Genomic DNA, 17171 nt, shown 5'->3' with positions numbered 1-17171 from the left:
TGACGGGATGTCCGGTTGAAATAAAAAAAGTATATTTTTTCCTTCACACTTTTGATTGATTGATTGGAACTTTTATTAGTAGATTGCACAGTACAGTACATATTCCGTACAATTGACCACTAAATGGTAACACCCGAATACGTTTTTCAACTTGTTTAAGTCAGGTCATGTGACCACCTGGCTCTGTTTGATTGGTCCAACGTCACCAGTGACTGCATCTGATTGGTGGAACGAAGTGAAACGTCACCAGTAAGGCAAGCACTTTGAAGGTCTGTCTGACAGACCAAAACAAACAAAGCGTGCATTAACAGATCGATAAAAATTAGTAGCGAGTAGCGAGCTGAATGTAGATAAAAGTAGCGGAGTAAAAGTAGCGTTCCTTCTCTATAAATATACTTAAGTAAAAGTAAAAGTATGTTGCACTAAAACTACTCTTAGAAGTACAATTTATCCCAAAAGTTACTCAAGTAGATGTAACGGAGTAAATGTAGCGCGTTACTACCCACCTCTGCAAGCGACCCGCCTTGACAGGAAAGTGAAAGCAAAAAGGGAGCGAGAAATCGTCGGAAAAAGCAACCCAGAGTCCTCTTAACTCCGACACGGATGAAGACGAAGGACTAAGTTGCTCGAGGAAGCTACTGTATGCTTTGTTACACTGTCTGTTGTTACATTTGTGAACGAACACAAGCGCCTGTGTAAATATGTCATGTTTGTATTTTTACCTTTGAGGCTTATAGACGTTGGCCAATATATGTAGAAAATAAAATTTGTCCAACATTTAAGAGGATTCGGCTGATATAAACTCTATAGTCTGGAAGATAGTAACTAATAGGAGCAGCTCCACACTGTGTGTAGACTAGTGTTGTTCCGATACCAATATTTTGGTATCGGTACTTTTCGATACTTTTCTAAATAAAGAGGACCACACAAAATTGCATTATTGGCTTTATTTTGACAAAAACATCTTACGGTACATTAAACATATGTTTCTTATTGCAAGTTGGTCCTTAAATAAAATAGTGAACATACAAGACAACTTGTCTTTTATTAGTAAGTAAGCAAACAAAGGCTCCTAATTTAGTCTGCTGACATATGCAGTAACATATTGTGTCATTTATCATTCTATTATTTTGTTAAAATTATTAAGGGCAAGTGGTAGAAAATGAATTATTAATCAACTTGTTCATTTACTCATTAATATCTGCTTACTTTCTCTTTTAACATGTTCTATATAGTAAAATGTAATAATCACTTATTCTCAGAGGTGGGTAGTAACGCGCTACATTTACTCCGTTACATCTACTTGAGTAACTTTTGGGATAAATTGTACTTCTAAGAGTAGTTTTAATGCAACATACTTTTACTTTTACTTAAGTATATTTTTAGAGAAGGAGCGCTACTTTTACTCCGCTACTTTTATCTACATTCAGCTCGCTACTCGCTACTAATTTTTATCGATCTGTTAATGCACGCTTTGTTTGTTTTGGTCTGTCAGACAGACCTTCAAAGTGCCTGCCTTACTGGTGACGTTTCACTTCGTTCCACCAATCAGATGCAGTCACTGGTGACGTTGGACCAATCAAACAGAGCCAGGTGGTCACATGACCTGACTTAAACAAGTTGAAAAACTTATTGGGGTGTTACCATTTAGTGGTCAATTGTACGGAATGTGTACTGTACTGTGCAATCTAATAATAAAAGTTCCAATCGATCAATCAAAAGTGTGAAGGAAAAAAGATACTTTTTTATTTCAACCGTACATCCCGTCAAAAGCCTAAAGACTGACCGCACATGAGGACGTTCCTGTCTTCACAATAAAAGTGCCGCTCCATCGCGCCTGCGCTTTCAAAACAAGAGTCTCCGAAAGCCAGCGCAAACAAGCTAGCAAGCTACGGAGTTTGACGCCAATATATTTCTTGTAAAGTGTATAAAAACGAATATGGAAGCTGGACAAACAAGATGCCAAAAACCAACCACTTTCATGTGGTATTAGACAGAAAGGAGGAACTTTTCTTCTCCTCCATTTGAAAACGTGGACGTTATCATCACGACTGTCTGATTACAATCAACGCAAGTCATCAGAATCAGGTAATACACCAACTTATATTCTTGTCTTCATGAAAGAAAGGAATCTATATGTGTTAAACATGCATGTATATTCATTAAAACACCTTTAGCATGTAAACAAAAACAGCTAAATAAATACATATAAATTATATACTGTCTATATCAATGTATATGTATGTATGTATGTATGTATGTATGTATATATATATATATATGAGTGTGTATGTTACTCATCAGTTACTCAGTATTTGAGTTGTTTTTTCACAACATACTTTTTACTTTTACTCAAGTAAATATTTGGGTGACTACTCCTTACTTTTACTTGAGTAATAAATCTCTAAAGTAACAGTACTCTTACTTGAGTACAATTTCTGGCTACTCTACCCACCTCTGCTTATTCTTCTGTTGTTTGATGCGCTACATTAGTTTTGGATGATACCACACATATGGGTATCAATCCGATACCAAGTCGTTACAGGATCATACATTGGTCATATTCAAAGTCCTCATGTGTCCAGGGACATTTTTTCTGAGTTTATAAACATAACATACATTTTAAAAAAACTAAAAAATATTTTGTGATGCTAAAAAATATTGATGTAATCATAGTAGTATTGACTAGATACGCTATTGTATTTGGTATCATTACAGTGGATTTTAGGTGTAGATCCAACAATGGCGTTTGTTTACATTCAGGAACGGTGTCATTAGCGGTGATGCTTTTAGAGGCGGTATAGTACCGAATATGATTCATTAGTATCGCGGTACTATACCAATACCGGTATACCGTACAACCCTAATGTAGACACATATGTAGTCAGCACAGAGCTCTTCTGCTTACTGTCAAAATGACGCATCAACTAAAAAAAATGCAGTTGACTACTGGTGGCAGCACTATGTAAAATCATGAATAATGATAATATAATAATATTGGAGAAAACAGCTCTGGTATCGAATAATATCTGCATATATCGGGATTGGAAGTGAATGAATATGGATTGGTGCATCCCTAATGACAAGGAGGAGTCCAAATGACACAGTGACACGGTACTGTTCTATGATACAGAATAATGCCTTGTCATCCAAGTAGACTTGATTTACTTGGAGGGGTGACACTTTTGTGACTTCTGCGCTCAATTTTTGTGGACTTTTGGACTTTTCATGTTTGCACCAGAGACCAGCTGCTGGCTGTATACCACACCGGAGTACGCGTGGAGAAAACGGAGGAGACGCGGAGGAAGAGACGGGGCTGCGGAGCCGGCGTTGAGCTTCAAGGAGCGTTTGCTGAATGAGCAGGAATTGGACTCTTGGGTCTGCCTGAATGGATTCTCGACATTGGCCGGGGGCTGGTGGGCAGCCTTGGACAGAGTTGGCTCTCTGCTGACTTTGAAACAACGTTGCAAAAAAAGTTGTATTTGTAAATTGAGACAACATTGGTGTCTAACGTTGGATACACGTTGTTGGTTGGGCAATTGCCAAATGTCAATGGTCAAATCAACGTCACAACCTGACATTGAATAAACTTTGTCAAAAAGCATGTTGTTTCAACGTTGTATTTATGTTGTAAAATATTGGTTGGAAAATGACCAAAATTCAATGGTCAAATCAACATCAGAAGCCATCATTGATTAAACGTTGTCAAAAAGCATGTTGTTTCAACGTTGTATTTGTGTTGTAAAATATTGGTTGGAAAATGACTAAAATTCAATGGTCAAATCCACATCAGAACCCAACATTGATTAAACGTCGTCAAAAAGCATGTTGTTTCAACGTTGTATTTGTGTTGGAAAATATTTGTTTGGAAAATGACCAAAATTCAACAGTCAAATCAACGCCAGACCCCAACATTGATTAAACATCGTCAAAAAGCATGTTGTTTCAATGTTGTATTTGTGTTGTAAAATATTGGTTGGAAAATGACTAAAATTCAATGGTCAAATCCACATCAGAACCCAACATTGATTAAACGTCGTCAAAAAGCATGTTGTTTCAACGTTGTATTTGTGTTGTAAAATATTGGTTGGAAAATGACCAAAATTCAATGGTCAAATCAACATCAGAACCCAACATTGATTAAATGTCGTCAAAAAGGACAGGCACTTTGAAGCTTTTTTTAGGGATATTGCGTGATGGGTAAAATTTTGAAAAAAACTTCGAAAAATAAAATAAGCCACTGGGAACTGATTTTTAATGGTTTTAACCCTTCTGAAATTGTGATAATGTTCCCCTTTAAAAATGATAGTTTAAATGTGCATTAACTAAAAGCTTTACTAAAAAGAGAAATTTTCAAATGTTTCTTAAAAGTGTCAACACAGTCAAGATCACGGAGGGAGTGGTGCAAATTGTTCCAGAGTCCGGGAGCTATAGCCTGGAATGCCAGGTCTCCACGGGTTTTAAAACGAGTTTTGGGGATCTTTAGAAGACCCTGGTCTGAAGACCGAAGGCTCCACCCTGAAGAGTAGGGGCATAACAAGTCAGTGATATACTGAGGGGCCCCACTATACAATGCACGGAATGTCAGGACTAAAATTTTGAACTCAATGCGGAATTTAACCGGAAGCCAATGAAGACTGGAGAAAACGAGGGTAATATGGGCTGTTCTGAATGCACCGGTCAAAAGTCTGGCAGCTGCATTTTGTAGAGTCTGAAGTCTCTTTAGCGTTGACTTGTTAAGAAAAGTGAAACCCCAAGGTTCTGTACTGGGACCAAAATAGTTTTTATTGTGTATTAAAGATATCTGTAAAGTCTTTAAAAAAACTCAACTGTATTCTCTTTGCTGATCATACAAGCCTGTACTGTTCTGGGTAAGACTTTGGCCAGCTCCTAGAGACCGTAGAGGGTGAACTCCACGTACTAAAGCAATGGTTTGATGCCAATAAACGATCAACCAACCTAAATAAAACAAAATATATAATTTTTGGAAATAGGAAAAATAACATACAGTGTCACATAAGAATTGGTGATATGGAGATAGAAAGGGTGTATTGAACAAAATTTTGGGGAATCTATATAGATGACAAATTCAATTGGAAACTGCACATAAATATACTCAAGACAAAGATGGCAAAAATATTGCGATGTTACATAAAATTTAAAACTCTTAACATGTTATATACTTATTTCGTACTCCCACATCTCAATTATGGTGTTGAAGTCTGGGGTAACAATTACAAATCAAACATACATTCTATGTTCCTACGTCAAAAGAAATCCTTTAGAATTGTAAACTATGCAGATTATTATGACCATACCAATGCTCTGTTTATTAAATTAAAAACATTAAAACTGCATGATCTTGTTGACCTCAACACTGCAATTGTGACGTACAAAGCTCATAACCACATGCTGCCTGGGTGTCTACATGATACAATTATTGTGTTGAAATCTGGGGCAACAATTACAAATCAAACATAAATTCTATGTTCTTACTTCAAAAGAAATCAATTCGAATTGTAAATTATGCAGATTATTATGACCATACCAATGCTCTGTTTATTAAATTAAAAACATTAAAACTGCATGATCTTGTTGACCTCAACACTGCAATTGTGACGTACAAAGCTCATAACCACATGCTGTCTGTGTGTCTACATGAGAGGTTCAAACCCAGGGAGAGTCCATATGACCTCAGATGTTCATCTGTCTTTCAGAAAGCAAACATAAGAACAAACTTAAGAAGTAGATGTGTTTCTGTCAGGGGGGTTCAACTGTGGAACAGCTTGGATGATTCCTTAAAATGTTCCAGTTCCATTCACACATTTAAAAAACACTTTAGGACCAAAGTCTTGGACAAATATATCACTCTTGAATCAACACAGTAGTTAATACTATGATCAATGTTAATTACAAACTGTCATGTCTGTGTAATCATGTTTTGTGTTAAGTCATGTTTTTGTTTCGTTATAGGAATCTTTAGTTTCTGTCTTTTCACTCCCTTGTCTTGTTTCCATGATTACCCCATTAGTTTCACCTGTTCCACGTTTGGACTCATTGTGCACTCTTGTTTGTCACCATAGCAACCATTAGTTTTCACCTGTCACGTCACGCACCTGTTTCACGTTTTGAGTCACGCACCTGCTTTCACTAATCATGTCCATAGTATTTAAGTTCATTCATTTTCTGTTGTTCGTCCTGACGACCTCACACCACATTTATGCTCTGTCCATTCCTCTAAGATCCTGCTTCATGTCCCTTGTCAAAGTAAGTTTTGGTTCCATGTTTATAGTCTTTTTGTTTCATAGTTTATTCTCCGCCACTGTGCGCGCTTTCGTTTATTCCTTTTTTTTTGATAAATATAAATAAATCATGTACCTCCATTCCCGTCTCGCCCGAGCCAACTTTCCGTTGCATCCCGGAAAAGCACACACCCAGGACCAAGTCATGACACAAACTAAATGTGGTATATAAATAATAATGGAAGTATAATTGTTTAGTATATTATTGGTACAAATGTTTAACTAACAGGTGTACAGGGATATGTCACATGTCGTTACTGTGTATATAATTAGAAAGTGTTTATGTTGTGTAAAGGAAATTTCATATTTTTTAGGAAGCTCATCTTGTATTTGAGATTGTTAATAGGGTTAGGCGCAATAAGTGCTCAACTTCAGCCTAAACCCTTTCGGTCTGTAACATTGTCAATTTATGAATGTCAATACGAGACGAAATGAACGCGTTAGGATAATTTCAATCAATCAATCAATCTATCAAAGTTTATTTATATAGCCCTAAATCAACAATGTCTGAAAGGGTGAGAGTCCAGTCCATAGTGGATCTAACATAATAGTGAGAGTCCAGTCCATAGTGGATCTAACATAATAGTGTGAGAGTCCAGTCCATAGTAGATCTAACATAATAGTGAGAGTCCAGTCCATAGTGGATCTAACATAATAGTGTGAGAGTCCAGTCCATAGTGGATCTAACATAATAGTGTGAGAGTCCAGTCCATAGTGGATCTAACATAATAGTGAGAGAGTCCAGTCCATAGTGGATCGAATATAAGAGTGCGAGAGTCCAGTCCATAGTGGATCTAACATAATAGTGAGAGTCCAGTCCATAGTGGATCCAACATAATAGTGAGAGTCCAGTCCATAGTGGATCTAACATAATAGTGAGAGTCCAGTCCATAGTGGATCTAACATAATAGTATGAGTCCAGTCCATAGTGGATCTAACACAATAGTGAGAGTACAGTCCATAGTGGATCTAACATCATAGTGAGAGTCCAGTCCATAGTGGATCTAGCATAATAGTGTGAGAGTCCAGTCCATAGTGGATCTAACATAATAGTGAAAGTCCAGTCCATAGTGGATCTAACATAATAGTGAGAGTCCAGTCCAAAGTGGATCTAATATAAAAGTGTGAGAGTCCAGTCCATAGTGGATCTAACATAATAGTGAGAGTCCAGTCCATAGTGGATCTAACATAATAGTGAGAGTCCAGTCCATAGTGGATCTAACATCATAGTGAGAGTCCAGTCCATAGTGGATCTAGCATTATAGTGTGAGAGTCCAGTCCATAGTGGATCTAACATAATAGTGAAAGTCCAGTCCATAGTGGATCTAACATAATAGTGAGAGTCCAGTCCATAGTGGATCTAATATAAAAGTGTGAGAGTCCAGTCCATAGTGGATCTAACATAATAGTGAGAGTCCAGTCCATAGTGGATCTAACATAATAGTGTGAGAGTCCAGTCCACAGTGGATTTAACATAATAGTGAGAGTCCAGTCCATAGTGGATCTAACATAAAAGTGAGAGTCCAGTCCATAATGGATCTAACATAATAGTGAGAGTCCAGTCCATAGTGGATCTAACATAATAGTGTGAGAGTCCAGTCCATAGTGGATCTAACATAATAGTGAGAGTCCAGTCCATAGTGGATCTAATATAAAAGTGTGAGAGTCCAGTCCATAGTGGATCTAACATAATAGTGTGAGAGTCCAGTCCATAGTGGATCTAACATAATAGTGAGAGTCCAGTCCATAGTGGATCTAACATAATAGTGAGAGTCCAGTCCATAGTGAATCTAACATAATAGTGAGAGTCCAGTCCATAGTGGATCTAACATATTAGTGTGAGAGTCCAGTCCATAGTGGATCTAACATAACAGTGAGAGTCCAGTCCATAGTGGATCTAACATAATAGTGAGAGTCCAGTCCATAGTGGATCTAACATAATAGTGTGAGAGTCCAGTCCATAGTGGATCTAACATAATAGTGAGAGTCCAGTCCATAGTGGATCTAACATAATAGTGTGAGAGTCCAGTCCATAGTGGATCTAACATAATAGTGAGAGTCCAGTCCATAGTGGATCTAACATAATAGTGAGAGTCCAGTCCAGAGTGAATCTAACATAATAGTGAGAGTCCAGTCCATAGTGGATCTAACATATTAGTGTGAGAGTCCAGTCCATAGTGGATCTAACATAATAGTGAGAGAGTCCAGTCCATAGTGGATCTAACATAATAGTGAGAGTCCAGTCCATAGTGGATCTAACAAAATAGTGAGAGTCCAGTCCATAGTGGATCTAACATAATAGTGTTAGTCCAGTCCATAGTGGATCTAACATAGTAGTGAGAGTCCAGTCCATAGTAGATCTAACATAATAGTGAGAGTCCAGTCCATAGTGGATCTAACATAATAGTGAGAGTCCAGTCCATAGTAGATCTAGCATAATAGTGTGGGAGTCCAGTCCATAGTGGATCCAACATAATAGTGAGAGTCCAGTCCATAGTGGATCTAACATAATAGTGAGAGTCCAGTCCATAGTGGATCTAACATAATAGTATGAGTCCAGTCCATAGTGGATCTAACACAATAGTGAGAGTACAGTCCATAGTGGATCTAACATCATAGTGAGAGTCCAGTCCATAGTGGATCTAGCATAATAGTGTGAGAGTCCAGTCCATAGTGGATCTAACATAATAGTTAAAGTCCAGTCCATAGTGGATCTAACATAATAGTGAGAGTCCAGTCCATAGTGGATCTAATATAAAAGTGTGAGAGTCCAGTCCATAGTGGATCTAACATAATAGTGAGAGTCCAGTCCATAGTGGATCTAACATAATAGTGTGAGAGTCCAGTCCATAGTGGATCTAACATAATAGTGAGAGTCCAGTCCATAGTGGATCTAACATAAAAGTGAGAGTCCAGTCCATAATGGATCTAACATAATAGTGAGAGTCCAGTCCATAGTGGATCTAACATAATAGTGTGAGAGTCCAGTCCATAGTGGATCTAATATAAAAGTGTGAGAGTCCAGTCCATAGTGGATCTAACATAATAGTGAGAGTCCAGTCCATAGTGGATCCAACATAATAGTGAGAGTCCAGTCCATAGTGGATCCAACATAATAGTGAGAGTCCAGTCCATAGTGGGGCCAGCAGGAGATCATCTTGAGTGGAGACAAGTCAGCAGCGCAGAGACGTCCCCAACTGATGCACAGAGGAGTGGTCCAACCCTGGGTCCCGACTTTGGACAGTCTGTGGTCACTGAATCTGTGCCCCCCGCAGAGCAGAAAAAAAACCGGCAGATCAACTGGTCTAAAAGGGGGGTCTATTTAAAGGCTAGAGTATACAAATGAGTTTTAAGATGGGACTTAAATGCTTCTACTGAGGTAGCATCTCTAACTGTTACCGGGAGGGCATTCCATAGTACTGGAGCCCGAATAGAAAACGCTCTATAGCCCGCAGACTTTTTTTGGGCTCTGGGAATCACTAATAAGCCGGAGTTCTTTTGAAGGCAGATTTCTTGCCGGGACTTATGGTACAATACAATCGGCAAGATAGGATGGAGCTAGACCGTGTGGTATTTTATACGTAAGTAGTAAAACCTTAAAGTCCATCGAGAGCCTGCTGACCTACTGTATTACAGTATGGTACGGCAACTGCACTGCAGCAGACAGGGAGAGGCTGCAAAGAGTGGTCAAGACGGCTCAGAAGATCATCGGCCGCCCTCTCCCCTCTCTGACGGACATCTACACCTCAACAGAGCCAGTGCCATCATCAAGGACAGCACCCACCCTGGCTCTGACCTGTTCCACCTGCTGCCCTCTGGGAAGCGCTACAGGTGCATTAAAACCAAAACAAACAGGCTAAAGAACAGCTTCTTCCCCAGGGCCATAACCATCCTGAACGGACTGCCCCATTGTCCCTCATAACTGCCTTCTCTTCGGTGCAATAACCCATTCCACCAACCACCCTGTTTTTTTCATGTATATATTCATTTCACACTATATTCATTGCACTTCTATATTTTTTTATATTTTTATATATTTACACATTATTTTTCTAGCATGCACACATCGCACTGCATGGAATGGCCTCAATCTCGTTACCCTGCGTAATGACAATAAAGTTAAAAGTTAAAGTTAAAGTACCAATGATTGTCACACACACTAGGTGTGGCGAAATTATTCTCTGCATTTGACCCATCACCCTTGATCACCCCCTGGGAGGTGAGGGGGGCAGTGGGCAGCAGCGGTGGCCGCGCCCGGGAATCATATTTGGTGATTTAACCCCCAATTCCAACCCTTGATGCTGAGTGCCAAGCAGGGAGGTAATGGGTCCCATTTTTATAGTCTTTGGTATGACTCGGCCGGGGTTTGAACGCACAACCTACCGTTCTCAGGGCAGACACTCTAACCACTAGGCCACTGAGTAGGTAATAAAGCTGATTCTGATTCTGATTCTGATTCTGAAGTCACATCTTAAGTGCACAGGAAGCCAGTGCAGGTGAGCCAGTGTAGGCGTAATATGATCAAACTTTGACTGAAGTGCCACTTATTGGTAAATAACCACGGTAAGATGTGCTGAGTTGGCGTTGCTTCTGGCATTTATGGAAATTCCCGGATGATTGAAACCAAAGGGGGGGTGTCAAGCCGTGTTGGTATTTTTGTATCCACAAAACCTGAACTCTTCGTCATCTCACTCTCCTCACCTTTTATCTCCGGCGCTCTATTTGACCTCTCCTTGTGTTGCATGTCTTGTGCTTCAGCCATCTGCTCCTGCCCTGCAGCATGCATCCTCTTCAAGCGTGCCGCTATCTCTCCATCCACCCGAGTGGCCCTCCAAACACTCCCCCATACTATCAGCCCACTGCATCAGTAAGGCATAACGGTGGAGAGAAAGAAAAAAAAAAAAAAAAGAAGTGCAGCGGTGTGCACAGTCCGGGGAGAGTGCTCAGCTGCTCTTGCATTAAAGCTCATCCCTCATGGTGATTAAATAAAAAATGAATAAGCGTGGCATAGTGAGGAGGGGGGGACGGGGGGGCGGGGGGGGTGGACACACACAATGGCTGAAACTGACTGAAGAAATCACACGGTGTTTAGTCTAATCCGATGATTCCCCGAGTGTCACCTTGAATTTCAATAACAGCAAATTACTCAGACAAGCATGTGCGGGGATGACGTCGCTTTTTTTTTCTCGAAAAATCCCGCACGGGGACGGCGGGAGGTAACGACACAGAGACGAGTCATCTCCTTGCCCATTCCTATGCCTCCAATCTCATTTTCATTTTCCTTTTTCCGTAGCTCGCCGCCCTCGCCTCCTCTCCCTCCCCCCCCGTCGCTGCTGCAGGGAACCAAGCATCTCGTCTCCAGTTCACTGGTCAAACACACACGGCGTGCCGCCCTCGTTCCCTTTCCATAATCAGGACACTCAGCAGTGCTACAGGGATGTTACATTTCCGATGCATCACTTGAGACGACTGGCTTACTGGGACGCTGCTTGGGATGGACGCGTGCTATCCTGCAGGCACGCCGGGTTCATTCATAGAAAAAAACAAAACGAAAACAACAACAAAATCGTTTCATACACTTGGACTCCCATGAGTCTTGCACAGCCACAGGGGGGGATAAAGAAGGGCTAAGGATAGTAAATGTCAAAAGTGATTGTTTATCCTTAGCTGTTTTTCTTTTCCATCGCTTAGGCCCCTCCCCCTTATTCCAACTCCGGGACCAGGCCTGAGGAAGGGGATGCTGTCAGGAGCAGCCCTGGGGGGGTGTCATGTCTGTGTGATCATGTTTTGTTTTAGTCATGTTCGATTTTGTTTTTGGACTTTTTGTGCACTTTTGTTTGTTTTGTCACCATAGCGACCATTAGTTTTCACCTGTCACGTCACGCACCTGTTTCGCGTTTTGAGTCACGCACCTGTTTTCGTTAATCATGTCCGTAGTATTTAAGTTCATTGTTTTCAGTTTGTCTTGCTGGCGACATAATGTCATGACTTGGTCCTGGGTTTTTTTTTTTTTTTTTTGGTTTTTTTTTTTTTTTTTTTGTGTGTTTCCTTGTTTTGTGTTTATTTCCTGTTAGGGCTCTTTTTTTTCTTTTTTTTTTTTATTAAATCAACGTAGAAAAAAACACACAATACACTTTCAACTAGTGCATCAACCCAGAAAAAAACCCCTCCCTCCCCTATTCACACTCACACACACACACTCACACAAAAGGGGTTGTTTCTTTCTGCCATCAATACTCTGGTTTCCACAACATGGACAACACTTCTGCAAGGGACACAGTCCCAGAAGCACACTTGATTGTTTGTGCTGCTGGTCCACTAACATTTTCATTTAATTACTATTTTTTCTTTCTTTTTTCTCCCTTATGTAATTATTTTTATATTGTTTACTTTCCTTTTTATCCAACAAAATATTTATTTATCTTATCTATAAAAAATAAAAAATAAAAAAAAATAAAAAAGGAAAGAAAGGACCTTATCTTCACCAGACCTGGTTATATATTTTTTTTTAAACCAGGTCCAGTCCAGATAATGTCCAAGTCGGGTCCAGCAACACACACCTTCATTTATGTACACTGAGAAAAAAAAACAGAAAATTTTGGAACACAACAGATTGCATATATTCTATAAACAAAATTTCATTTGGTCCTGGGGTTTAGTTTTTCTAGAAGGCAACGGAAAATTGGCTCGGGCGAGACGGGAATGAGAGTACATAATTTATTTTTTACACTAATAAAGGACAAAAAAAAAGAGTACAAACAAAAACCGCGCACAGTGGCGGATAACAAACTAGGAAACCAAAAGGCTATAGCATTAATAAACAAAAACTGAAAAAAAAAAAGAAGGGCTAAGGACAGTAAATGTCAAAAGAGATTGTTTATCTTTAGCTGTTTTTCTTTTCCATCGCTTAGGCCCCTCCCCCTTATTCCAACTCCGGGACCAGGCCTGAGGAAGGGGATGCTGTCAGGAGCAGCCCTGGGGGGGTGTCATGTCTGTGTGATCATGTTTTGTTTTAGTCATGTTCGATTTTGTTTTTGGACTTTTTGTGCACTTTTGTTTGTTTCGTCACCGTAGCGACCATTAGTTTTCACCTGTCACGTCACGCACCTGTTTCACGTTTTGAGTCACGCACCTGTTTTCGTTAATCATGTCCGTAGTATTTAAGTTCATTGTTTTCAGTTTGTCTTGCTGGCGACATAATGTCATGACTTGGTCCTGGGGTTTAGTTTTTCTAGAAGGCAACGGAAAGTTGGCTCGGGCGAGACGGGAATGAGAGTACGTAATTTATTTTTTACACTAATAAAGGACAAAAAAAGAGTACAAACGAAAAGCGCGCACAGTGGCGGAGAACAAACTAGGAAACCAAAAGGCTATAGCATTAATAAACAAAAACTGAAAAAAAAAAAGAAGGGCTAAGGACAGTAAATGTCAAAAGTGATTGTTTATCTTTAGCTGTTTTTCTTTTCCATCGCTTAGGCCCCTCCCCCTTATTCCAACTCCGGGACCAGGCCTGAGGAAGGGGATGCTGTCAGGAGCAGCCCTGGGGAGGTGTCATGTCTGTGTGATCATGTTTTGTTTTAGTCATGTTCGATTTTGTTTTTGGACTTTTTGTGCACTTTTGTTTGTTTTGTCACCATAGCGACCATTAGTTTTCACCTGTCACGTCACGCACCTGTTTCGCGTTTTGAGTCACGCACCTGTTTTCGTTAATCATGTCCGTAGTATTTAAGTTCATTGTTTTCAGTTTGTCTTGCTGGCGACATAATGTCATGACTTGGTCCTGGGGTTTAGTTTTTCTAGAAGGCAACGGAAAGTTGGCTCGGGCGAGACGGGAATGAGAGTACGTAATTTATTTTTTACACTAATAAAGGACAAAAAAAGAGTACAAACGAAAAGCGCGCACAGTGGCGGAGAACAAACTAGGAAACCAAAAGGCTATAGCATTAATAAACAAAAACTGAAAAAAAAAAAGAAGGGCTAAGGACAGTAAATGTCAAAAGTGATTGTTTATCTTTAGCTGTTTTTCTTTTCCATCGCTTAGGCCCCTCCCCCTTATTCCAACTCCGGGACCAGGCCTGAGGAAGGGGATGCTGTCAGGAGCAGCCCTGGGGGGGTGTCATGTCTGTGTGATCATGTTTTGTTTTAGTCATGTTCGATTTTGTTTTTGGACTTTTTGTGCACTTTTGTTTGTTTTGTCACCATAGCGACCATTAGTTTTCACCTGTCACGTCACGCACCTGTTTCGCGTTTTGAGTCACGCACCTGTTTTCGTTAATCATGTCTGTAGTATTTAAGTTCATTGTTTTCAGTTTGTCTTGCTGGCGACATAATGTCATGACTTGGTCCTGGGGTTTAGTTTTTCTAGAAGGCAACGGAAAGTTGGCTCGGGCGAGACGGGAATGAGAGTACGTAATTTATTTTTTACACTAATAAAGGGCTTCACAGTGGCAGAGGGGTTAGTGCATCTGCCTCACAATACGAAGGTCCTGAGTAGTCTTGGGTTCAATCCCGGGCTCGGGATCTTTCTGTGTGGAGTTTGCATGTTCTCCCCGTGACTGCGTGGGTTCCCTCCGGGTACTCCGGCTTCCTCCCACCTCCAAAGACATGTACCTGGGGATAGGTTGATTGGCAACACTAAATTGGCCCTAGTGTGTGGATGTGAGTGTGAATGTTGTCTGTCTATCTGTGTTGGCCCTGCGATGAGGTGGCGACTTGTCCAGGGTGTACGCCGCCTTCCGCCCGATTGTAGCTGAGATAGGCTCCAGCGCCCCCCGCGACCCCAAAAGGGAATAAGCGGTAGAAAATGGATGGATGGACACTAATGAAGGACAAAAAAAGAGTACAAACGAAAAGCGCACACAGTGGCGGAGAACAAACTATGAAACCAAAAGACTATAGCAATAATAAACAAAAACTTACTTGGCTTGGACTAAAGTTGCAGCATGAAAGATGGACATGAAAAAACAAGTGTGAGGAATGTGAAGAGCAAAAATGTGGGATGTCGCCAGAAAGACAAACTAAAAACAATGAACTTAAATACTACAGACATGATTAACGAAAACAGGTGCGTGACTCAAAACGTGAAACAGGTGCGTGACGTGACAGGTGAAAACTAATGGTTGCTATGGTGACAAAACAAACAAAAGTGCACAAAAAGTCCAAAAACAAAATCGAACATGACTAAAACAAAACATGATCACACAGACATGACAGGGGGCGTGGGGTTTGCATCAGCTCTCGTCATAGAGATGGCGGTATAGCTCGGTCGGTAGAGTGGGCGTGCCAGCAGCTTGAGGGTTCCAGGTTTGATCCACTAGTCACTGTCGTTGTGTCCTTGGGCAAGACACGTTACCCACCTGCTCCCAGTGCCACCCACACTGGTTTAAATGTAACTTAGATCAGTGGTCCCCAACCTTTTTGTAACTGCGGACCGGTCAATGCTTTATAATTTGTGCCACAGACCGGGAGGGGTATGGTATTTAAAAAAAAATTTTTGTCATAAAAAAATACAATCATGTGTGCTTACGGACTGTATCCCTGCAGACTGTATTGATCTATGACTTAGATGACCTACTCAGTGGCCTAGTGGTTAGAGTGTCCGCCCTGATATCGGTTGGTTGTGAGTAGAGATGTCCGATAATATTGGCCTGCCGATATTATCGGCCGATAAATGCTTTTAAATGTAATATCGTAAATTATCGGTATCGTTTTTTTTTTTATTAAATCAACATAAAAAACACAAGATACACTTACAATTAGTGCACCAACCCAAAAAACCTCCCTCCCCCATTCACACTCATTCACACAAAAGGGTTGTTTCTTTCTGTTATTAAAGGCCTACTGAAATGCGATTTTCTTATTTAAACGGGGATAGCAGGTCCATTCTATGTGTCATACTTGATCATTTTGCGATATTGCCATATTTTTGCTGAAAGGATTTAGTAGAGAACATCGACAATAAAGTTCGCAATTTTTGGTCGCTGATAAAAAAAAGCCTTGCCTGTACCGGAAGTAGCAGACGATATGCGCGTGACGTCACAGGTTGTGGAGCTCCTCACATCCGCACATTGTTTACAATCATGGCCACCAGCAGCGAGAAAGTTACGATTTCCCCATTAATTTGAGCGAGGATGAAAGATTTGTGGATGACGAAAGTGAGAGTGAAGGACTAGAGGGCAGTGGGTGCGATTCAGATAGGGAAGATGCTGTGAGAGGCGGGTGGGACCTGATATTCAGTTGGGAATGACTAAAACAGTAAATAAACACAAGACATATATATACTCTATTAGCCACAACACAACCAGGCTTATATTTAATATGCCACAAATTAATCCCGCATAACAAACACCTCCCCCCTCCCGTCCATATAACCCGCCAATACAACTCAAACACCTGCACAACACACTCAATCCCACAGCCCAAAGTACCGTTCACCTCCCCAAAGTTCATACAGCACATATATTTCCCCAAAGTCCCCAAAGTTACGTACGTGACATGCACATAGCGGCACGCACGTACGGGCAAGCGATCAAATGTTTGGAAGCCGCAGCTGCATGCGTACTCACGGTACCGCGTCTGCGTATCCAACTCAAAGTCCTCCTGGTAAGAGTCTCTGTTGTCCCAGTTCTCCACAGGCCAATGGGAAAGCTTGACTGTCATCTTCCGGGAATGTAAACAATGAAACACCGGCTGTGTTATCCGGCACACCAGTCAAGGGGTGCATTCTACGGCGGGGGTGCGTTATCCGGCACAACACCTGCCGCAATACACCGCTTCCCACCTACAGGTTTCCTCTTTGCTGTCTCCATTGTTCATTGAACAAATTGCAAAAGATTCACCAACACAGATGTCCAGAATACTGTGGAATTT

General features: G+C 40.7%; 1 protein-coding gene across 6 annotated transcripts in view; it reads right to left on the bottom strand.

The window, feature by feature from the left end:
- The window catches only part of gria3b (glutamate receptor, ionotropic, AMPA 3b), a 456144-nt gene that overhangs the window by 321952 nt on the left and 117021 nt on the right, over positions 1–17171 (bottom strand). Inside the window, exon 1 of one of the 6 annotated variants that reach the window (XM_061927999.2) lies at positions 11004–11478. The exons of the other annotated variants lie outside the window; for them this stretch is intronic. Coding sequence (XP_061783983.2) covers positions 11004–11088 — 85 coding nt within the window. The 5' untranslated portion in view covers positions 11089–11478. Of the gene's footprint in view, positions 1–11003; positions 11479–17171 lie in introns of those variants that run through there. 6 annotated transcript variants of the gene reach the window in all.

This window comes from Nerophis lumbriciformis, linkage group LG35 (assembly GCF_033978685.3).
Source record: "Nerophis lumbriciformis linkage group LG35, RoL_Nlum_v2.1, whole genome shotgun sequence".
In the NCBI taxonomy this organism is placed as follows: Eukaryota; Metazoa; Chordata; class Actinopteri; order Syngnathiformes; family Syngnathidae; genus Nerophis; species Nerophis lumbriciformis.
The sequence above is the reverse complement of the archived record's forward strand: the minus strand, read 5'-3'. Positions and strand labels throughout refer to the sequence as shown.